This window comes from Microcaecilia unicolor, chromosome 1 (genome assembly GCF_901765095.1).
Source record: "Microcaecilia unicolor chromosome 1, aMicUni1.1, whole genome shotgun sequence".
Classification (NCBI taxonomy): Eukaryota; Metazoa; Chordata; class Amphibia; order Gymnophiona; family Siphonopidae; genus Microcaecilia; species Microcaecilia unicolor.
The window spans coordinates 71,474,196-71,499,183 of NC_044031.1; the positions used below are offsets into that span (position 1 = coordinate 71,474,196).

Below are 24,988 nucleotides of genomic sequence, written 5' to 3' on the forward strand. Positions count from 1 at the left end.
ACTGAGAAAAAAAGAAAAATAAGGCACAGCACTGGTAGGTGGGAAAATTGAAGGAACACAGACAAGAACAGCTTAACTGAAAACTGCCGCTGCTAAATAAGATAAACTGAGTTATGCTACTCAGCTGGATGGATGCAGGAACTTCCATGCATGGGCAGTTGAGGAACTTAAAGGCTTTTCTATCAAGTCCAGAATATATGTTCCATGTTAGCACTGCAGGATGTCATCACTCACGTTCATGACTATGATGAAATACATGTTTTTTAGGGGGGAAAAAAAAGATACATATAATATATGAGGGATTTTGTTTTCTACTCATCCTGAACTGCTGAGACCCCCCCAGTGTATCTAAGGTAGAATCATACCTGCAGTGCTCCAGTAAAGCCAGTCAATTCTTTCTCTTATAAGAGCAGGTAGGATATATAGTTCTAATTGTGTGCTTATATTTCATTAATATTATGCTGACATTGTATTATATCTCTGTTTGAATTTCAGTGCTGTTAAATGTGCATATTTTGATCCTGTTTCATGGTATTCCTATTATTAGGTTTCAATTTGCTGTTTTCAAGTTTATCTCATTCTTTGTATTTATGTTTATACTTGGTCATTTTACTACTGTTATGCTATTAACAAAATTGTAAGTTTTATGTTAAACTGTACCTGCTGTACACTGCTTTGGGTGAATCTCTTCATAAAGCCTGTTAATAAATCCCAATAAATAAATAAAATATCTGCTATAGCTTCCTGATCTGTGCTTGGGGCATTAAAAGGGAGTTCTTCGGCTTCCTCTCTGAGTCCTGCAACCCTGCATCTCCCCGAAAGTCTGCACTGCCAGCATTCTGATAGGGCTTCAGCCACAACAAACGAAGCCCTCCGGTCACATGAAAGAGAGATCTGAAGCAAACAGAGCCATTTGCACATCACCAAATCAAGACAAAAGCAAGAAATACAATAAAATGGTTCTTGGGAGAGAAAAAAAAAGGGCATAATTGGAGCTCTTCCATAGCATCACCATGTGACTCTGGACAGACTGATAGGATGGCAACAGAATTTATGTTATTTATTTTAAACTTCTCAAAATTACTTTGAAGTTGTTCTTTTAGTTTTTACAAAAGTTTACACTCTGTTCTCTGCTATATATAAAATGAGGTTAAAAAAATAGATATATGAATCTATAAATCTCAGTGTTTAACATTTTGATTTACAATCACAATCCAGAAAATGATCTATCAAATTAAGTGAATCATGGTCTATAAATCACAATACTTAGATCTGTTAAGTTTTGTTTAATAATACACTCTCTTGCATTTCTAGTAATTCAAATGAATAGGACAATGTAAAAACAGAATAAACAGCATCTATGTGTGACAACTCAGGGAGTGGCTAAACAGGGTACACAAAAGTCCTTCAATCAAATTTAGAAACACACGTTTTCCTTAATACAGTAAACATGAACTGTAGAAATAACTGTTTCATCAGATATCTATATATAGAAACTTCTTTCACTACTTACTTGCAGTTCTGGCAAACTTTGCAGTCTGGGCACTGCCAACCTGCTCGCTTTAAAGATGTAACTGCAATATCTAGGCACATTCCATGGTAATGCTGGCCACAAGTAGTACAAAATAGTTGGTCTAACAGATCTCCAAAGCTGTCACATACTGCACAGTTTGCTTCTTCCTTAGCTATAATTTAGGAAACAAACAGCATGAGAGAGAGAGAGAATGAATATGAATAAACTGCACAATTACTTGTGTACAACTACATTTATAGTTGTGGCAGAATATTAGCTATTTTAACTTTTCCACCAATACATATAGACCACCACTTTAAATATGGTACAGCACGGCTATCAATAATACTATCTACCTACCAGTATTTAAACACCAGTATGTGCATAAACATCTGCTGAACTAACCTACAACTCTCTCTGTATACAAGATTTAGCAGAATTGGCTTTTTTATCAAGCCTATTTTGTTAGCCTTCAAATACATGATACCAAAGAGGCAATCCAAGCTCACTTTGTGTTCTCCCTCTCATATCAGAAATTTGCAGTAATGTTTGATAGACAATTTTTATATAAGTAAACTCATTAATATGTTTCATATTTTATCCTGTTGCCTCAGGTATCCATGAAAACTCTAAAGGCAGTATTTCCCAAACTGTGCACCGCGGCACCCTGGTGTGCCACAGCGCACTCACTGGGGTGCCGCGGCAAATCATAACCTCCCTCCCACCCGAACCATTACTGAAGACAGCAGCGGCAGAAAATAAAATAAAATAAAAAAAGAAATCAAGTGCATGGCTGCAGTAGCATTCAAGCATGTGCTGTCAGTTCTGCCGGTCCTCTGCCCCCGGAACTGTAAGTTGACGTCAGCGGGAGCAGAGGGCCAGTACAGCCGACAGCGTATGTCTGAAGGCTGCTGCAACCCCCGCGCCTTTTTTTCTTTTATCGCTGCCACTGGGGATAGGGAGCAGGAGGTATCCAGGACACGCAGAGGTGACTGTCAAGGAGGCTTAGTGCATTCCTACAAATGTGTGCACTCTGCAATGACACCTGTCACCAACACTTGAATTTGGCGAAGAGGATTGTTGACTGCATGTCCTAAGGGGTGACTGGGGGGAGAGAGGGATGAGATGAAATAGAGCTGCTACTTCCAGGACATCCTTTCAGAACCCAGCTTAGAATTTGCTGTAATGGGGGTAGACTTTCCCCAAAGATAGATCTAGAGAAATGAGAGCCACAGGACTTGCTATACTGCCTGGAGAAATTGAAACTTTTGTGAGGTCTTCATGTCTTTTTTTTTTCTGTTTAGTTTTTAATCTTTCTTTTTCCTGTCCATATTCTCGTACTTCAATCTGTGATTGTGGAAACAATTTTGAACGAACTTGTTCAGGGAGCTAGTATTAGCAATTATAAAGACTGTGCTTCCAAGGCTGGCATTAATGAGGTCTGAATCACTGTGTAATTTGTAGTCAGGGGCTCATTTTCAAAGCACAGAGTAGACTTACAAAGTTCCATAGGTTTCTATGTAACTTTGTAAGTCTAAATGTTTTGAAAATACACCTCAATGTGTCCCTAACGAAAACAGGAGACCGGATGAAGTCAAAAAGTTGAAGCTAATAGATTAGTCTCTGTTTACCCTCCCATTAAAAAAAAAGTAAGCAAACCTATGTGCTTCTGAACGCAAGTTGTCATTCTTTATTGTTGGAAGCATTTTTTATTTAATCTCATTTATACTTTTAAACATGCTGGCTTGTGTAGCATACAAATGTACAAATTGGAAGTATAATAATGGAATAGCTTTTCATAGGTAGAATGGTAATTTGTTATAAATCGTAATCAGTGTGTCATTTGGAGAGGCTGGTTATATGGACACCCTAGCACTGTCATATTTGTGTACAGAAAAAGATGGGAACCTGTATGGCCGGGGGGGGGGGGGGGGGGGGGGGGGGGAAGGGGGAGACCTGTATGGCCGGGGGGGGGGGGGAGGAAGGGGAACACCTGTGTGGCTGGGGGGGAGGGAGGGAGACCGGTGTGGCTGGGGGGGGAGACCGGTGTGGCTTGGGGGGGGGGAGACCGGTGTGGCGGGGGGGGGGGGGGGAGGAAGGGGAACACCTGTGTGGCTGGGGGGGAGGGAGGGAGACGGTGTGGCTGGGGGGGGGAGACCGGTGTGGCCGGGGGGGGAGGTGCCATGAAAACTTGCTCAGGCATGCAGGATGCCGTGAACTTTAAATGTTTGGCAACCACTGTCTAAAGAGGATTATTCCATAAAGTAGGCAGTAACATGCACATACTGATTGTACATATAAACGATTACAATAATGGCATATATGTAAGTCAAAGCTATTCTTCAACCACTATTGTTTATGTGTTTTATTTCCGCTTGTTCTCCACCTTTGCTGATGGTTAAGCAGGTTATAAATGTGCTATTAAATATATGGGCATATGAGCATGCACATGTGTAAATGTCAGAAATGTGCCTATGCCCTATTCTGTAATTATGCACATATCTTATATATCATGTATTTTACAGGTAGGAATACACATTGGTGAGTCTGGGTAGAGCATGGGAAGTTTCACATTTTGTTAACAGGATGCTGGGCTTGATGGACCTTTGGTCTGTCCCAGTGTGGCAATATTTATGTACTAATACTAAATTACATACTACATTTCAATCTGCTTGTGAATTCTCACTCAGGCTTCCGTGCAGGACACAGCACTGAAAGAGCACTGCTCACTCTACTTACAAAACTAAGGCAGGAACTTGCTACCGGCAAAAACATACTACTCCTCCAATTTGATATGTCAAGTGCATTTGATATGGTCAATCACAATATTCTTTTAAGTCTGCTGGACAAATTGGGAGTAGGAGGCAACGTGGTTGAGGGGTTTTCTCACACTTTGATTGTACAAAGTCAAAGTGCATTTGCAATTCTCAACGGCATGTAGTGCAGACTGTGGTGTGCCTCAGGGTTCTCCTCTGTCGCCTATCCTTTTCAACCTTATGATGACCCCACTGGCAATCACATTAGCTAAATTGGGACTCAATCCGTCTATGCTGACGATGTTGTAGTATATATACCATTCTATTCTAAAGAATCCGAGATTATTAAGTCCATCGAACACGTCCTGCATGTTATGGGCTCTTGGGAAAACGCTTTTCAACTAAAGCTTAATACAGAAAAAACACACTGCCTTGTACTGTCTTCCCAGCGCAGTTAATTCATCCAACTTCTATTGCTGTTAACAATCTCATCCATCCTATCTCCGATCAATTGAAGATTTTGGGTGTTATCTTTGACCATTTTGTAACATTTGAAAGTCAAGCAATGGCGCAAACAAAGAAGATGTTCATCATGATGTGGAAGCTGAAACGGGTACACCACCTCTTCGCGAGGCATCTCTTTAGAAATATGATACAATCATTAGTGCTTTGTCATACTGACTACTGCAATGGTATGTTAGCAGGGTGTAAAGACTTTGTTTTGAGGAAATTACAGACTGCCCAAAATACAGCGGCAAGACATTTTCAAAAAAGCCCGGTTCGATAGCGCAAAACCTCTTCTTGCTAAACTTCACTGGCTTCCAATCAAGGAGCGAATTGTATTCAAGGTTTGCACCATGGTACACAAAACCATCAACGGGACTGTACCAAGTTACATGATAAACATGATCGACTTGCCTCCCAGAAATGCTGACCCAACATCTCGATTATATCTTACCTTGCATTACCCAAGCTGGAAAGGATGTAAGCATGGCTCTATTCAGGCATTAAGCGTTCCCACCATCAGTGCGCACAACTGGAATGGACTTCCCAGAGCCATAACCAGTCTGACTACCTTCTCTTTCGCAAGGCATTGAAAACGCGTCTGTTTGCAAAAACATTTTCTACAGGACCTATGTAGGACTATAACCCCTACATGCATGCAAACGTGGATTCTGGTTGGACCCATTCTTTTGTAATGTTCTATGTAAAGTGTCTTTTCTTTCTTGCACATTTGCTCTTCAATTCTAATTTGTATCTGATATCACCCAGAGATCTCTCTCTCTCTGGTTTTGTAAGCCACATTGAGCCTGCATATGTTTGTAGGGCTAATGTGGGGTATTAAATACATTGATAAATAAATAAATGAAATCTGGACAGAGAGACAGAAAAATAACTGGAAGGAAAAGATCAATGCTTTGGACCACAGAGTTGAGCATCCACTGAGGAATTTGGAAGTGCAGGCGAGCCAACGGTGTTACATAGACTTTTGAAGGCATATGACCGATTAGGCAGAGCATCTGATAAGCAGATAGTTGGGTGGATTTGAACATTTGAGTGGCAAAAGTCAGTATATGCTGTCTGCTGTTGGTTGAGGAAGGAAAGTCCAGACCTGAGTAGTATCGAGGAGAGCACCTATGAACTCTAAACTGATTAAAGATGCGATTTTGGGTAATTGATCACAAACCTGAGATGTTCTAAGAGTTTTATGGCAGATAGAATGGAGGTGTGTGCTGACTCCTGGGAATCTGACTTTACTAACCATCATCCAGAAAGGGGGTTAGATATGGATGTCCCACGTGCAAAGTTTTGCAACTACAACTATCAAACACTTCGAGAAGCTGAAGCCAAGCTGACTGGTAAGACCTTGTATTGACAGTGTAGAGTCCCACATCAGAAGCCGAAGAATATCTGTGTGCAGGGAGAATGGGTATGTGTGTGTATGCCTCCAAGCGATCTAGAGATCAAAGCCAATCGCTGAGCTCTTATCATGGGAAGTAGTGATCCCAGGGATACAATGCAAAATTTTTCTTTGAGGAGAAACTGGTTTAAGTCTTATAGATCGAGAATTGGATGTACTCCCCCAACCTTTTTTGGTATGAGAAAATATCTGAAATAAGCCCCTCGACACCTGGCTGGTGAAGGAACTGGTTCTACTGCTTTCTGCCAGAGGAGGGCCCAGAGCTTGCCTCAAAGTAGTTTCATTTGGAGGGAGTTGAAACTAGACTCTTGGTGGATGGTCGGCAGGTCTTCTTTGCCAACTATTTGGAGCGTCGATATCCTCCTGCAAATCTTCTAGAAGTAGCAGCAGAGGTTTGTGGCCTGGATAGAGTATGTTTTTAATTGGGTTGGCCACTTCCTCACCTTTGTCACCAAAAATGTTTTCTGCATGACAAAGGACACCTGTTAAGACGTCACTGGATAGCAGGTTCAAGAAAGAAGACCTTGAGCCAGGAGAAACATTGCTTTGCCACTGCTATGGTGGAAATGTGTAAAGAGACATCAAAGGCCTGTCTTGTCAGATATTTACGATAGTTGAGAAGTTTCCTATGAAGCTTATGGAATTCCTCAGCTTTCTTATGGAATTCCTCAGCTTTCTCATGGAGAAGGAATTAAGCACAAAATAGTATACTCTGTATTTAAGATTTGAAGTACATTGTGGAAAAAAGTTGATACTGGTTAGCACCGAAGCCTGAAATGCTTTTCTGCCCAAAAGAGTCCAATGTTCTAGCTTCTCTTCCAGGAGGAGCAGAAGCATGAGATCTCACACGAGTACATTTTAAAGCAGATTCCACAACTAGGAAATGATGGGGTAACTGTTTTCTGACACCCAGAGGATGTATCAGTTTTCTTTGGGGCTACCTGAAATGTCAGTGGAATCTCCCCATTTTGGACTATTTTTCATAATTTTATGTTGTGCAATAGTATTCCTTTTCTAGGAGAGTCATAATCCAAAACCTCAAAAAGTTCTAAACGAGGCTCTTCCTCTGATTTGATGTACCACATTACAACACAAGACACCAAAGCGGTTTACAATACTAATTTGAAAGTTATGGCTTCAGCCATCTCATGGACAAGGGCAGGAAAGGATATTTATTTGGATTTAGATTTTGCTCACATCTTTTTCAGTAGTAGCTCAAGGTGAGTCACAGTCAGGTATACTGGGTATTTCTCTGACTCTGGAGGGCTCACAATCTAAGTTTGTACCTGAGGCAATGAAAGGTTAAGTGACTTGCCCAAGATCACAAGAAGCAGCAGTGGGATTTTAACTGGCCACCTCTGGATGTCAAGACTGGTGTTCTAACCACTAGGCTACTCCCCCACACTACTTTCTAGAGGAGACTTACATCTCTCAGTTGGTGGAGAAGGATAAGATGGAATGCCATATGATTCCTCAACAGAGAGATGTCTCCCAGAAGTCAGAGTCTGACTCTTCAAGGAACTATTCATGGGAAGTAGGTGGAAGAGTGTGTTGACTAGAGTGTCGGCTCTGCGTCAAGATGCATAGAGGCAGATGAGTATCCGAAGTTGGAGCAATGCACACAACACCGATGAAGAAGATGTAGAGTCTCTTCGCTGTTGTGGTACTGAGTCCAACGTTGGACATTCTCGATGTTGCGTCAGTGCACCCGTTGTTGATGCCAAAGCTGAATCAGGCTCCACATTAAGTGCTGAATCCCTCTTCCATGCTTGATGTAGAACCAAAATGTTTTTCACACTGAACTCTGTGGGCTTTTAGGTTCCTCGCTTTCATGCGCAGGCAGAGGCTATACTATGTTCCACTGCTCTGGACTGAAACAATGAACACACCAGTTATGGGGGTCTGTGCCTGAAAGAGTCCTATTTCATCGAGTACACTTCTTAATGTCTCTTCGCACCCTCATTGACATGGAAGAAAAAATGCCGACATAAGGTCAAAAGGCTCAATGGCCCGAGGAGGTCGAGTATTCACATACCTGAGAACAGTCGATGCTTTCCGGGCAAAAAAATGGGCTGAGAGGCCAAAAGACCAAAAATTGAAAAACAGAAGTAAATTTAACAAATTAGTGTCAAAAAAAGAATATTAAAAAAAATATCCTTAAAAAGGGAAGGCACTAAAAAGGTAAAAGTTTGACGCACTGAGGAGAGATTTAAAAAAAAAAAAAAACTTCTTTGCTCTGCAGAAAATAGACTGTCTCACACAGGCATGGTAGGGGGCATTGTTTCAAAGATTTAAACTGACAGTGCACTTGACAGTGTCCATACCATGCTCCGTGGATGACATCACCCATACTTGTGATCATACGGGTGATAGCAACAGGAACAGATAGTGGTCACAAATGAAGAAGAAACTAAGTAGATGATTTCCACAGCCTTTGTTGCCTAATTCAAGAAGGCTCGACACTGCTGTGTTTCAGCAAACGTGCCTGTGTCAGGAGTTGTATCCCTTCTATAATGGCAATGCTAGATACATAGACCAATATGAATGTAAGATCTATTGTGGATCCAGTAAAGTGCAAATGATCTGCTTCTGAGGTGAAGCAACAGTGTCTTGCGTGCACACAGAAACAAGCAATCATAGTCTAAGTAATCAAGTTCAGGATCTACAAGCCCTGATTTAAGAGGCTGACTTGGATATTGTCACTATCAAAGAGACATGGTTCAATGATTCCTATGAGTGGGATGCACCCATACCAGGCTATAATCTTTTTAGGAAGGATAGGGATGATAGGGGTAGAGGAGTGGCACTGTGTGAAAAGCAAAATTAAGTGGCTGAAATGCAAGGGACATGGGGAATGGAGGAAGCATAAGGATAACCTTAAAAGAGGAGGAAACTCTATACAAACAGGTGTCATCCACAGGCCTCCAACACAAATAGAGAAGCTGGACAAAAATCTAGTTGTAGATATCCACAAATTGGGGCTGAAAGTGGAGGTGCTGTTGCTGGAAGAGTTCCACCTGCCCGATGTGTAATTACAAGATGAGTGAACATTCTTCACTCAACGTGTAATTAAACTCTGGAATTCGTGTAAAGGCGGTTAGCTTAGCGGAGTTTAAAAAAAAGTTTGGACAGTTTCCTAAAGGAAAAGTCCATAAACCATTATTAAATTGGACATGGGGAAAAGTCACTATTTCTGGGATAAGCGGTTTAAAATGTTTTGTACTTTTTTGGGATCTTGCCAGGTATTTGTGACCTGGATTGGCCACTGTTGGAAACAGGATGCTGGGCTTGATGGACCTTTGGTCTTTCCCAGTATGGCAATACTTATGTACTTATATGTACTTATGATGTGGAGTGGAACGCCCAACTGCAGAATCATAAGGTGGAGAGAATGTGGATGTAATGGTGCCAGAACCCAGGAGGGAAGGCGCAATGACAGATGAGGCATTCACATAATGAAGAAAGTGTGTAACATCTGGGTGGACCCCAACCTGGGCAGCAATGATCATCACATGGCATGGTTTGATATAAGAGCTGAAGTGGACCACAGACACACAAAGTCCTGGATGTAAAACATGCTGATTTTAGTAAAATGAAAAGAGTACCTGAATAAATAGCTGATGGACTGGAAGCATATAAGAGAAATGGAAAGGCAGTGGTCCAAGCTGAGATCCTGATATCATTTTTGTTGCTGCCTTCTGAACCACTTTAAGTCTTCAAATGTCCTTAGCAAGATATGGCCTCCAGAACTGTACACAGAATTCCAAGTTGGGTCTCAATAACGACTTGTACAAGGGCATTAACACTTTCCTTTTCCTGCTGTTGATTCCTCTCTCTGTAGCCTAACATCCTTCTGGCTGCAGCTCCTGCATAGTCACATTATTTCGCAGCCTTGAGATCCTCAGACATCATGACCCCAAGGTCCCACGTCTGGTCTGTGCATATCATCCTCTTGACCCCTAAGTGCATACAGCTCCTTTAGATTTTTATTGCCCGCCCAAGTGCATCACTCTGCACTTCTTTGTATTACATTATAACGGCTAGTGGCCTAGTGGATAGGGTGGTGGACTTTGGTCCTGGGGAACTGAGTTCGATTCCCGGCACAGGCAGCTCCTTGTGACTCTGGGCAAGTCACTTAACCCTCCATTGCCTGCCGCATAGAGCCTGCCATGAGTGGGAAAGCGCGGGGTACAAAAGTAACAAAAATAAAATAAAAAATAATGTTTGTAGATCTCTTCTTATGTTTTCTATTCCCACCGGGGTGTCCAAGGGGAGATGGGAGGAATGAGAGAATATATGTCTGCTGTCCTCGAAGAACATCTGCTACAGGTAAATAACTTTGTTTTCTCTGAAGACAAGAAGGCACAATATTCTCACATGTGGGACTCACTAGCTGCCAGGCTCACAAATTTGATAATAAACTTCGTAACAAGCAGCAAGTGAGCCTGGCGGAAAAAAAAACAGGCCAAAAGGTAGACTTGACATTCAAGTAGTAAAATGATTTTGAAGAACTGCTTGTCCAGACTGGCTGGTTCACCTGGAATACTGCTCCAGACAGTAGGGAACAGTGAATGTGTGTATGGAAGACCACATTGCCACCTTGCAAATTTCTTCAATGGAAGCAAAGCGAAAATGAGCTACTAAAGTCACCATGGCTCTTCCATTATGAGCGGTGACATGGCCATGAGGGGTCAGCCCAGCCAGAACATACATCTAAGGAGATATAATCAGCCAGACAAGTCGGGATAGTATGTTTGGTGGTGGGAATCCCCAATATGTTAGGGTCGAAAGATACAAAAAGCTAGGAGGATTTCCTATGAAGTTTAGTATGCTCCATATAATATGATAGAGCAAGTTTGCAGTCTAAGATGCGCAGTGCTGCTTCTCCAGTATGTGGGTGGAATAGGGAAGAAGATAGAAGTACAATGGATTGATTGAAGTGGAACTCCGATACCACTTTAGGGAGAAATTTGGGGTGGATTCAGAGAACAACTCTGTTGTGGTAGAACCTATTGTAAGGCGAGTCTGCCACAAGAGCTTGAAGTTCGCTTACTCCTCTGGCAGAAATAAATGCTATTAAGAACAGTAACTTTCACGTGAGGAATTTCAGAGAATATGAACATAGTGGTTCAAGTGCAGGTTTCATGAAAACTATGACAATGACATTAAGATCCCATTAACAGAGGTGATTTGATAGGAGTTTTGGTATTAAATAAACCTTTCATGACTCTAAATATCCAGGGATGTACAGAAACTGGCTTATTATCAACATTAGAATGGAAAGCGCTAATAGCACTCAACTGCACTCTATTATGAGGCCAGAATCAGAAAGATGAAGGAGGTACTTCATACAAAAAGGGAAAGAGAAAAAAGTAGAGTCAAGTGTTCTGGCTGTACATCAGAAGGAAATTCTTCTCCACTTGAAACAACATTTCTGTGTAGGCGGCTTCCTAGCGGCTAGGAGTATCCTACAGCCAGCATCTGGAAGATTAAAGGAGGTTAAATCTATATTGTCAAGAACCACGCCGTCAGGGCCAGACAGCGGGAGTCTGGAAGAAGGAGGGACCCCTCATTCTGTGTTATCAGGGTTGCAAAGGATCCAACCTCAACAACTATTTGGATGATAACTCGGAGATTAGGAAACCAAATCTGATGTGGTCAGTAGAGAGCAATTAGTATCATGGACCTTTGGTCTCGATGTAGCTTGAGAAGATTTTTTTTCCCAATGAGAGGAAGTGGAGGAAAGGCATATAGAAGATCTGTTCCCTATCGAAGCAGAAAGGCATCCGGGGATACACAGTTGGGAGCATATATTCTGAAACTGAAGAATTAGAAGCTAGGAGTGGGTGGGAGTTGGGGAGGGTGGGTGGGAATGAGAACTGAACTGGGCCCTTCTGTGCCTTTTAGAGACTGTTAATGCTGTGGCAGAAACTTCAAGGTTTAAAAACTGTAGGGAAAAGGGTATGGAGACTAGCTACTACTACTACTTATTTCTATAGCGCTACTAGACGTACGCAGCGCTGTACACTTGAACATGAAGAGACAGTCCCTGCTCGACAGAGCTTACAATCTAATTAGGACAAACAAAAGATAAGGGAATATTAAAGTGAGGATGATAAAATAACTAATAAAGATTGCTTGCTTTTTTTTTTTCTTTTAAATTCTAACTGCATTTATCAATATCCTACAATTCCTCTTTTAAACCCTAATCTTTAAGCTGTGGCAGAAACTTCAATTTTTAAAACTATGGGGAAAAGGGTATGGAGACTAGCTAATAAAGTTTGCTTGCTCTTTTTATTTTAAAATTCTAACTGTGTTTATTAATATCCTATAATTCCTCTTTTAAACCCTAATCTTTAAGTTGCCAAGATCAGAATAAAATAATGTCACTTACCCACAGAGATGACCTCTTCTCTCAGAACTTCTAAGAAAGAAAGTTGAGTGGGATCTCTCCTCTCTCTATAGTTTGGATTCTAAGGAGATTATTTCAAGCAAACCCTTTGAAGCTAGCCCAGTAATCAAATTGCCCTTAGTAACCTTAGCAACTGTTCTACTTCCTCACACCTTAATTCACACCTAATTCAGGTCAATTGCAATGCTACCTCTCCAGCAGGCAAGAACAGAGAATAACTTTCTTTTACAATAGTTCAAGCCTAGATACTATCCTTTTTATACTCTTGGCTGCTAAGTTTCCACCTCTAGAAATATTTTCAATTTAAAACTATAGGGAAAAGGGATTGTACACTATGGAAACTCGCTAATAATACTTGCTTCTCTCTCTTGTATCTTTATTTTCTTTCTAAGACTGAACTAGGCCCTTCCGTGCCTTCTAGAGACCATCTGTTAATGCTGTGGCAGAAACTTCAAGTTTTAAAAACTATATGGAAAAGTGTATGGAGACTAAAGTTTGCTTGCATTTTTTTCCTTCTAAATTCCTCTCTCCCCTGCTCTCCCCTCCTATCCATGTCCAGCAATTCTCTCTTCCCTACCCTCCGATCCATGTCCAGCGATTCTCCTGTGCCCTGACCTCCCCTCCCATGTCTAACGTTTCTCCTCTCTCCCCTGCCCTCCCATCCATGTTCAGCAATTCTCTATTCCCTGCCCTCCCTTCCATGTCCAGCATGTCTCCTCTTTCCCCTGCCATTCATTTCCAGCAATTCTCCTCTCTCCACTGCCCTCCCCTCTCATCCATGTCCAGCGACTCTCCTTCCCCCCATCCTCCCCTGCCATCCATGTCCAACTATTCTTCTCTCCCCCGTCCTCCCCTGCTATTCATGTCCAGCAATTCTCCATCCAACCCATCCTCCTTCTCCCATTTTCTGCCTGCCTGCTTAAGGACTGGGGCACCCAGCATCAGCCAGTACAAGGCACGCCCAGCACAAGTACTAACGAGCCTTCGCGCCAATGCCATGTGCTTGGGAAGATTCTGTTAGTTCCACCCTCTCTAACATGTCACTCATGCATCAGAGGAGCAGTACCAACAGGGTCTCCACCAGTGTGTGCTGGTGCCGGCCGGGTCATTTACTTATTGATCGGGATCCAGACTCTCAAGCTGCAACCAGGAAACAGAAGCAGAGAGGGGGGACTCGGGAGGTTAAAAAAAAGGTGCCGGAACGCCATACCGGCACAAAAAAAAAAAGCACTGCCGTCTACATTTTATTCTGTTGCAACATGGATGAAGGACAATAGCACTGAATGTATCAAAAACTGAGAAAATGATGGTGACTCACAATAAATTGCTGACATACCATCTTATATTACTACTACTACTACTTAACATTTCTAGAGCGCTACTAGGGTTACGCAGCGCTGTACAATTTAACAAAGAGAGACAGTCCCTGCTCAAACAGCTTACAATCTAATAGACAAGTGAACGGTCGGTCCGATAGGGGCAGTCAAATTGGGGCAGTCTGGATTCACTAACGGTAAGGGTTAGGTGCCGAACGCAGCATTGAAGAGGTGGGCTTTAAGTAAAGAATTGAAGACGGGCAGGGAGGGGGCTTGGCGAAAGGGCTCAGGAAGGTTGTTCCAAGCATAGGGTGAGGCGAGGCAGAATGAGCGGAGCCTGGAGTTGGCGGTGGTGGAGAAGGGTACTGAGAGGAGGGATTTATCCTGTGAATGGAGGTTACGGGCGGGAACGTAAGGGGAGATGAGGGTAGAAAGTTAGTGAGGGGCAGCAGACTGAGTGCATTTGTAGGTAAGAAGGAGAAGCTTGAATTGAATGCGGTATCTGATCGGAAGCCAGTGAAGTGACCTGAAGAGAGGGGTGATATGAGTATATCGGTTCTGGCGGAATATGAGACGTGCAGCAGAGTTCTGAACAGATTGAAGGGGGGATAGATGGCTAAGTGGGAGGCCGGTGAGGAGTAAATTGCAGTAGTCCAGGCGAGAGGTAATGAGAGCGTGGACGAGAGTCCGGGTGGTGTGTTCAGAGAGGAAAGGGCGAATTTTGCTGATGTTAAAGAGGAAGAAGCGACAGGTCTTGGCTATCTGCTGGATATGCGCAGAGAAGGGAAGATTTCTATGCAGGTTTAGAATTTGCATGTCATACTGGACTGTTTTTCATTAAAACCACAGATTCAGGCTATAATTAAGATCTCTTTTTTCAAACTATGATCACTGATTAAATTGAAAGCACTGGTCCCAATGGAACATTTTCAATCAGTTTTGCAGAGCCTTGTATTTAGTGGTTTGGACTGTTATAATTTGAGGTATCTTGGGCTACCTGTTTCCTTGTTTAAAACTCTTCAGATGGTCCAGAACAGTTCTATGCAGCATGCCGCTTCCCCCATTATCAGAACACCACTCCACAGTTGAAAGAATCACACTAGTTCCCCATAAAGACTTGAAAAAATTTGAAATTTTATTGCTTAGTCATCAAGCTCTTTGGCGGGAGCTGTATGGCACTCCTCGTTGAATTTACATCTTATACACCGAGTAGGTCATTCCATTCGGAAGGTATGTAGCTTCTAGTAGTCCTTAATTTACAAAACATCCACTCTGAGGATTCACAAAGGGGCACCTCTGCAATTACAGAGCCTTAGAAGTGGAATCATTTGCCTGATTGTCTGAAAGCTATGACTGACATTACACTGTGAAAGAAGTATTTTAAAAGTTTTTTGTTTTTGTTTTTTTGTATCTGGTGATGACAACAAATGAGTAAGCTAAACAATGGAAGCTGTCTCAATTTCTTTGAGCTCTGGAGGTTGAAATTGATTCTCCTTGAGATGTAGGCAGCGCATTGGCTGTGCTAATTTTAATTATGTGACTTTTTAAATAAATTAATTTATGTAATTGTTTATGGATTAAAATGTGTAAGGCTTTTGTAATCCACCTTGATTTAAGGTGGAATACGAATAAATAAACCATAACTATAGATGTCCCAGCACGCTTTAGGAAAACATTTTTGAATATAAGTTGCAGTGCAATTGCAGGTCAACTTTTATGATTTAAATATAATATACTTACATCTTTCAGGAGCCTGATCAATGTGTTCTGGGCAAAGGAGAGATAAATGAGAGAAATCTTGAAAGGTGCCTGCTCCAGCAGCACAGGGGTAATGGTACATCTGTGTGCATTTCTCTTCACAGCATTTGATAGTGGCTCCAAGGTGCTTACAATATGCACATCGCTAGAAGAAAACCAAACAGTATATGAAATAATGAAGATCCCTAGTATTCCAGAACTCTGATATTCAGAGGATTAGGTGAACTTGTGAACAAGTCATACAACTACCAATCTGAAAATCCTAAGTATGCAGAATACTGGGGAACTCAAACAAGAAATAAAAACATTTCTGTTTTGAGCAAGTTTGTGACAAAGGTTAGGAACCAGGAATTATATTTTCCATTTACAATTCAGTTTATCTAAGTTGCTGCTATCATAAAATGTATGATAATCAAGGAGAATTATTACTAAACTTTTTGAGGGTGACTGTCTTTTTTATTTGTTTCACTGAAGTTTTCATTTGAATTTAATATTTTTCTTGTTGTTTTTTTTTTTTACTGTATGTTTTATGAGTTGTAATGGATTATGTATGTTTTGTTACCCTCCAAATACAATTGGATTAAGCAGGATATAAATGCTGTAAATAAATAAATTAAAGCCCTGAATAGAGGAGGGTAATTATATAATTGGCTGATTAACATGTACAGCAGGTTATACCTATATGTTATATTATATGTTATACCTATTATAAAAGAGGGAAAGAATATATACACTTACTTTTTTTTCATTTGATATTTCTATAAAATGTATTGCACACTTGAAAAGAAAAATTAAAGTAAAGCAGAGAAATAAACAAGGAAAACAAAATTAAAATAAAACATTCTTAATACAAGTCCTCATAATTTGAGGACTATTAAGAAAATACTAAAAAAATTCTAAAGAAAAATGAGTCCCTCATATCTAGAGCCATTACTTAGACCTAATGACACTACATCAATATTAACAAACCCCAGTTAATTTCTGTTGATAAAAGAGAAAAAAATTAAACTTTTAAAAATGAATAAATGACTAACTGTACCATTTTAAAATTGCCCCACGGGAAGAGGATAGTGAAAAATTGCAGGAGGACCTTATAAGACTGGGAGAGAATGGCAGATAACATGAAAATATTTATTTTCCACCACAAGCATCTCAGAACATAAACTTCATGTGTTAGCCTTATGGTATTTTAGATATAGAGAGGAGCATTTTCGATATGATGTTCAAATGGCAAAATAAACAATTGTTAGCAATTTTAGAAACATAAACCTTTATTTTTCGTAACCTGCCAGTCTAGTATCCTTTGCCAGTTTCACATTTGGGGGAGACAATAAAGCACTTTGGAATTAAGGATGTAACCTCCCTTAACCTCTCCTGTAGAGTACTGCTTATTATGAGCGTTTTTCTGGCGTCTTCCATGAGGTACTTTGTCAAATGCCTTTTGAAAATCTAGATACACAATTTTAACTGGCTCACCTTTATCCACATGATTGTTCACTCCTTCAAAGAAATGTAATAGATTGGTGAGGCAAGATTTCCCTTCACTATGATTTAACAACTTTAAATAACTTTGTGTCATCAGCAAATTTAATTACCTCACTAGTTACTCCCATCTCTAGATCATTTATAAATATGTTAAAAATCAGCGGTCCCAGCACAGACCCTGGGGAACCCCCACTATCTACACCTCTATTGAAAATACTGACCATTTAACCCTACTCTCTGTTTTTTTTTAACTTTTAACCAGTTTTTAATCCACAATAGGACACTACCTCCTATCCCATGACTCTCCAATTTCCTCTGGAGTCTTTCATACTACTACCACTAATACTACTAATCATTTCTATAGCGCTACTAGACGTACACAGCGCTGTACACTTGAACATGAAGAGACAGTTCCTGCTCAACAGAGTTTACAATCTAATTAGGACAAACAGGACAAACAAGAGATAAGGGAATATTAAAGTGAGAATGATAAAATAAGGGTTCTGAACAAGTGAATAAGGGTTAGGAGTTAAAAGCAGCATCAAAAAGATGGGCTTTTAGCTTAGCTTTGAAAACGGCCAGATATGGAGCTTGACGTACCGGCTCAGAAAGTCTATTCCAGGCATATGGTGCAGCAAGATAAAAGGAACGAAGTCTGGAGTTAGCAGTGGAGGAGAAGGGTGCAAATAAGAGAGATTTACCCAGTGAACTGAGTTCCCGGGGAGGAGTGTAGGGAGAGATGAGAGTGGAGAGGTACTGAGGAGCTGCAAAGTGAATACACTTATAAGTCAATAAGAAGACTTCGAACTGTATGAGGAAACGGATAGGACGCCAGTGAAGTGACTTGAGGAGAGGGCTAATATGAGCATAACAACACTGGCGGAATATTAGTCTTGCAGCAGAATTTTGAACAGATTGAAGAGGAGAGAGATGGCTAAGTGGGAGACCTGTGAGAAGCAAGTTGCAATAGTCTAAGCGAGAGGTGATAAGAGTGTGGATGAGGGTTCTGGTAGTGTGCTCAGAAAGGAAGGGGCAAATTTTGGTAATATTATAGAGAAAGAAACGACAGGTTTCAGCAGTCTGCTGAATATGTGCAGAGAACAAAAGGAATGAGTCAAAGATGACCCCAAGATTACGAGGGACTTTGTCAAATACCATTTGAAAATCCAGATAAACAATATCGACTGGCTCACCTCTATCTACACGTTTGTGCACCCCTTCAAAGAAATGTAGTAGATTGGTGAGGCAAGATTTCCCTTCACTAAATCCATGTTGGCTTTATCTCATTAATCCATGCTTTTGAATATGCTCTGTAATTTTGTTCTTTATAATAGTCTCTACCATTTTGCCCAGTACCGACGTCAGGCTCACTGGTCTATAATTTCCCGGATCTCCTTGGGAACCTTTTTAAAAAATTGGTGTTACATTGGCCACCCTCCAATCTTCCGGTTGCACGCTAGATTTTAAAGATAAATTACATATTACTAACAATGGTTCCGTAAGTTCATTTTTCAATTCTGTCAGTACTCTGAGATGAATACCATCGGGTCCTGGAGATTTGCAACTCCTCAATTTGTCAAATTGCTGCATTACATCCTCCATATTTATAGAGGTTTCATTGTTTCTCTGATTCGTCAGCTTTGAATTCCATTTCTGCAACAGGTATCTCTCCCAAATCTTCCTGAGTGAAGACCGAAGCAAAGGATTTATTTAATCTCTCAGCTATGGCTTTGTCTTCCCTGATCGCTCCTTTTACCCCTCAGCCATCTAGCGGTCCAACCGATTATTTTGCTGGCTTCTTGCTTTTATTATACCTAAAAAAAAATTTACTATGTGTTTTTGCCTCCAACGCAATCTTTTCTTCAAAGTCCCTCTTTGCCATCCTTATCAGCGCTTTGCCTTTGACTTGACATTCCTTATGCTGTTTCTTATTATTTTCAGTCAGATCCTTCTTCCATTTTCTGAAGGATTCTCTTTGAGCTCTAATAGCTTCTGTCCTCCTTTTTTAATACATGGAATGTATTTGGCCTGGGCTTCTAGGATGATGGTTTTTTGAACAGTATCCATGCCTGATGTAAATTTTTGACCCTTGCAGCTGCTCCTCTAAGTTTTTTTTTTTTTCACCGTTCTTCTCATTTTATCATAGTCTCCTTTTTTAAAGTTAAATGCTTATGTATTGAATTTCTGTGTATACTTATTTCAAAGCTAATATCAAATCTGATCATATTATGATCACTGTTATCAAGCGGCCCCAGCACCATTACCTCCTGCACCAGATCATGCACTCCACTAAGGACTAGGTCTAGAATTTTTCCTTCTTTTGTCAGCTCCTGTACCAGCTGCTCCATAAAGCTGTCCTTGATTTTGTCAAGGAATTTTACCTCCCTAGCATGCCCCAATGTTACATATACCCAGTCAATATCGGGGTAATTGAAATCACCCATTATTATTATTGTGTTGCCCAGTTTGTTTGCATTACTAATTTTCTTTAACATTTCTACATCCGTCTGTTCATCCTGGCCAGGTGGACGGTAGTACACTCCAATGACTATCCTTTCCCCCTTTACACGTGGAATTTCAAACCATAGGGATTCCAAGATGTGTTTTGTCTCCTGCACAATTTTCAATCTATTTGATTCAAGGCCCTCCTTAACATACAATGCTACCCCTCCACCAATTCGATCCACCCTATCACTACAATATAATTTGTACACCGATATGACACTGTCCTACTGGTTATCCTCCTTCCACTAGGTCTCAGAGATGCCTATTATATCTAATTTTTCATTTAGTGAAATATATTCTAACTCTCCCATCTTATTTCTTAGGCTTCTGGCATTCGCATATTAGACATTTCAAACTATGTTTGTTTCTCTTATTTACAGATATGTTAACCGCTGTTACCACATTCTCTGGCAAAGAGTTCCAGAGCTTAACTATTCGTTGAATGTAAAAATATTTCCTCCTATTTGTTTTAAAAGTATTTCCATGTAACTTCCTCAAGTGTCCCCTAGTCTTTATGCTTTTGGAAAGAGTAAAAAATCGTTCTACACCACTCTGGATTTTGTAAGACCACAATCATCTCCCCCTCATCTTCTCTTTTCCAAGCTGAAGAGACAACCTCTTCAGCCTTTCCTCATATGAAAAAGGGGATGGAACTCCTTATTTTGGTTGCTCTTCTTTGAACCTTTTCTAATTCCGCTGTATCCTTTTTGAGATACAACAACCATAACTGAAAGTAATACTCAAGGTGAGGTCGCACCATGGAGCAATACAGAGGCATTATAGTATTTTCAGTCTTATTCACCAACCCTTTCCTAATAATTCCTAGAATCCTGTTTGCTTTTTTGACTGTCGCCGCACACTGAGCAGAAGATTACTGTGTATTATCTACAATACTACGTAGATATTTTTCTTGGTTGCTGAGTGGACCCTAACATCAGGTAACTATGATTCGGATTGTTCTTTCCAATGTGCATCACCTTGCATTTGTCTACATTAAATTTCACCTGCCATTTGGATGCCCAGTCTTCCAATTTCCTAAGGTCTTCCTGCAATATTTCACAGTCTGCTGAATGTGTTTTTAACAACCCTGAATAGTGTTGTATCATCTGCAAATCTGATCACCTCACTCGCCATTCTAATTTCCGTATTATTTATAAATATGTTAAATAGCACCTGTCCCAATACATTGATAGAAATGACCATATAACCCTACCCTCTGTTTTCTGTCCAATAACCAGTTCCTAATCCACACCAGAACCTTGCCTCCTATCCCATGTTCCTAATCCACACCAGAACCTTGCCTCCTATCCCATGACTGTTTAATTTTCTCAGGAGTCTCCATGAGGAACTTTATCAAAGACTTGAAAATCTAGATACACTACATCAACCGGCTCACCTTTATCCACATGTTTATTCATGCCTTCAAAGAAATGAAACAAATTGGTGAGGAGAGACTTCTTTTGGCTGAACCCATGCTGACTCTGTCCCACTTGTGTTCTGTAATTTTATTTTTTACAATAGTTTCCAGTATTTTGCCCGGCACCATCAGGCTTACCAGTCTGTAATTTCCCGGATCACCACTAGAACCCTTTTTAAAAATCGGTGTCACATTGGCCACCCTCCAATCTTCCGGTACTACGGACGATTTTAACAACAGGTTACATATTACTAACAGCAGATCAGCAATTTCATGCTTGAGTTCTTTGGATGTATGCCATTCTGTCCAGGTACTTACTATTCTTTAATTTGTCAATTTGGCTCAGTACATCTTCCAGGTTCACAGAGTTTTCTTTCAGTTCCTTTGCATCATCACCCTTGAAAACCATTTCCAGTACCGGCAAATCTCTTACACCTTCTTCCGTAAAGACCGAAGCAAAGAATTCATTCAGTTTCTCTGGTATGACCTTGTCCTCCCTGAGCGCCCCTTTTGCTCCTTCGTGATCTAACGGTCCCATGGATTCCCTTGCAGGCTGTTTCTAATGTACCTGAAAAAGTTGTTACTGTGAGTTTTAGCCTCTGTGGCAAGTTTCTCTTCATATTCTCTTCTAGTCTTCTTTATTAATGCTTTGCATCTAACTTGCCAGTGCTTATAGTGCTTCTTATGTTCTTCATTTGGCTCATTTTTCCATTCTTTGAAGGACAATCTTTTGGCTGTAATAGCCTCTTTTACTTCACCTTTTAACCACACTGGCTGTCATTTTTAAGACTTACCTACTTGAGAAATGGGAGGCATACGTTTCCCACAACAAACAGCATACGAGTGATCCCATGCTCTTTTAGCGGGCTGCCAAGGCAGTCCTTAGAGGAGACATAATAGCCTATTTCAGTGCTCAAAATAAACGCCTTACCCAAGGCATCACTGAATTAGAATGGAAACTGCACCCACCGGCATCGTTATGCTATCTCTCATTCCTCTACTCTACTCGAGACTATGATAGCAACGAGAGCAGATCTAAATGGAATATTACACGAACACACCAATAAAATGTTTATATATATGAAACACGCCTATTTCTTTCTTAAAGGAAACACATTGGGTAAACTCCTAGCTAAACTGGCAATTCAGAGGTTTTCCAGATATTCTATCAAACCTGCATGGGATACTGTGTCAAAAGCAGCAGTAAGTCCTAAATAAACCCACAGAGCATCATATGCTTGATCTGCCTTCACTACTACCTCATCAATGATCTCAAGTAACAAAGACTCGGTACTATGACAACACTGGTATCCGGATTAACGACTGTGCAAAATAAAATTTTGGTAACACTGTCCTTCATAATGCTTTAGTTAGCAGAGACAAACTGGAAACAAGGCAAAAGCCTGAATAACCATCCCTTAAGTTTTTATCTTTCTTCAAAGCTGGAGTAATGCTAGCTTAAGAACACAAGAATAGCCATAAAGGGTCAGACCAATAGTCCATCTAGCCCAGTATCGAACAGCCATACAGGGTCAGACCAATAGTCCATCTAGCCCAGTATCTTGCTTCCAGCAGTGGTCAATTCAGTCAGAAACCCAATTAGTACAACCATTTAATGATACCAATCACAGGGCAAGCAGTGGCTTCTCTCGTATCTTTAAGACACTCTGGAACCAAATCAACATCTAAAGAGAGAGTGACTGAATAACTCAGAAAAGGAGCAATCAATTCTTTACACAAAAACAGATAGCAAAAGGTTATCAGATACAGTAATACTGCAGAAGAATTAACTGACTGAAAATGTTCAAGCACTTCAATCACCATTGCTACTTAAAATTTGTCCTACGTGATTCATGGTTTGTCTAATTTAAACAATGATTCAACTTCCTCTTTATCAATCAAAAATTTATCAAATATCCATATTTGAGGAATTCTTTAAATAAAATAGGATGAGAGAGTGGGAGCTGGCAGGCCTGGAGCATGTACAGATGCTCAAGACCTTGTTTCAGCACAATAACATTCAACAGCAGCCAGTAAAGTGGTAGTACTGCTAAGAAGAGCAATGCTGGTCACTGCGGGAGGGGAGGAATACTTGAATATAAACCCTTGGTTTAAATTTGGGTTAAATCCCCCCCCCCCCTTTTTTTAGGCTTGTATTTGAGTATAGACAGTATATTAGTTGACTGCAAAATTCTGAATCCAAGATACTGCTATTGACTTCTTTTTTTTTTTTTACTATTAGACCATATATATATTTAACAATCTTCAATCATGTAAGAATAATAAAAGGTACTCACATTAGGTAACAAATTATAGATAGATTATTGCTATTGAATTTTAAGGCCAGGAGATAACTGGGCCCAGAGCACTTACAGGAAAAAAAACAAGCAAACTGTGACTGTAGTCCAGGTTGAGCATTAAGGGGTTTTTTTTGTTGTTGTTGTTAAGGATACCAAGCATAAAGGAAATAAAACTGGCAAGCTACCATGAAAGAGCACTCTCTGTTAAGGCAGCAAGTTGGTGGAATAGGTTGCCACAAGAGCTGTGCCAGGAAATGGATCCAGGTGAATTTAAAAGGGCGTTAAAAACATATCTGTTCATACAGTGTAAAGCTAATTAGGTCTAAAACTGGAAATCTTATTATCGTATTGACTGTTTTACAAGATGTGTTGTAAACTGCACAGAGCTCTTATGAATGTGTGGTAAAGAAAATAAAATAAATAAAAAACAAAAATATTTCTTCAAACTGGTAAATTCTAATGTTTTGTTCTATGGGGTCCTTTTGGCTGTTTACATGACTTTGTGCTTCAAGTTACTACGCTGATTCTCATAAGGCCCCCTGAGCAAGATGTTATACACAAGGATATAAATAAACTAAACATACACATTATACTGGAATAGAAAAAAAATTGTATGTAATATGTTTTTGAGAAAATAACAAGACTTTTGAATCTATCTAGTTTCAACACCAGGTTTTCCCAACTATACTTTATAGATCTGACTAAAGAGTTTGCAGAACTCTTCCCTTAAAAAAAACACTATATTTCACTAGTACAGAAAATACCATAATTTCAGAATAGCCTAGATAAAAGGTTATTTTAAGCTTCTTATGACAGGAAAAGGATACATTATTCCTCCTCAAATATACATATTTTTATGTTTGCAGAGATAAGACCTTTTCAGCTGCTAATTTTGTACTCATTCTATTTCTCAACATCCTTTGCTTAATCTATTTATCTCATTTCTTCATGATCTACCAAACAGCTGTACTTTACATCTATTCATCTAAAAGTCTCATTTGCAACTGTTTGCACATACAACCCTTTCTCCTCATTCTAATAAGCGATATTCTAATTTTTAAATGCAACAAAAAAGGCATTTTTCAAGACACTGTCTTAGAAAAACAGCACAAGCTTTTTGCAGTGCAGCACTTGCTTCCATGTTTCCAATGCCAAGTACGCTCACAGGCTTATTAGACAGCCATCTCTTGGCACTGTGGCAGGAAACCAGAGGCAATGCTGATGGTTTAGGAACACAGAACTTTTATTTTCTCCATAAATGAAGGCTTAGAAAACACTTGTTTTCTTTTAAATTACTGGAAGTCCACCAAGAAGTTCAATGTTGTGCTAAAACACAAAATAAGAAGGGTCTTCCTGTCCCCTGAAGCTTAGGAGAATACTCACATAGGGAAAAATTGGGCTTCATTTTGATCATCAGATTATATTTTATGTAACAGAACAGTAACTTATAATCACCAGCATTCTGAAGTGCAATTGAAGCAGAAAATATGTAGATGTAGGGAAGAGGTATTTAGTTTTATTATAAATTGACCAACGTTCTGGAGAAAGGGCAGGATACTCCAAAAAGGATGGGCTCCTCATTAACCATGGCAGAATCAGACAGCT

General features: G+C 40.2%; 1 protein-coding gene across 4 annotated transcripts in view; it reads right to left on the reverse strand.

Annotated features, from left to right (window-relative positions):
• Positions 1–24,988, reverse strand: part of KMT2C (lysine methyltransferase 2C) — a 917,733-nt gene that overhangs the window by 623,691 nt on the left and 269,054 nt on the right. For all 4 annotated transcript variants that reach the window (XM_030198371.1, XM_030198346.1, XM_030198363.1 and 1 more), the window contains 2 exons: positions 15,659–15,821; positions 1,514–1,685 (listed from right to left, as the gene is read on the reverse strand). In XM_030198371.1, coding sequence (XP_030054231.1) covers positions 1,514–1,685; positions 15,659–15,821 — 335 coding nt within the window. The remainder of the gene's footprint in view (positions 1–1,513; positions 1,686–15,658; positions 15,822–24,988) is intronic.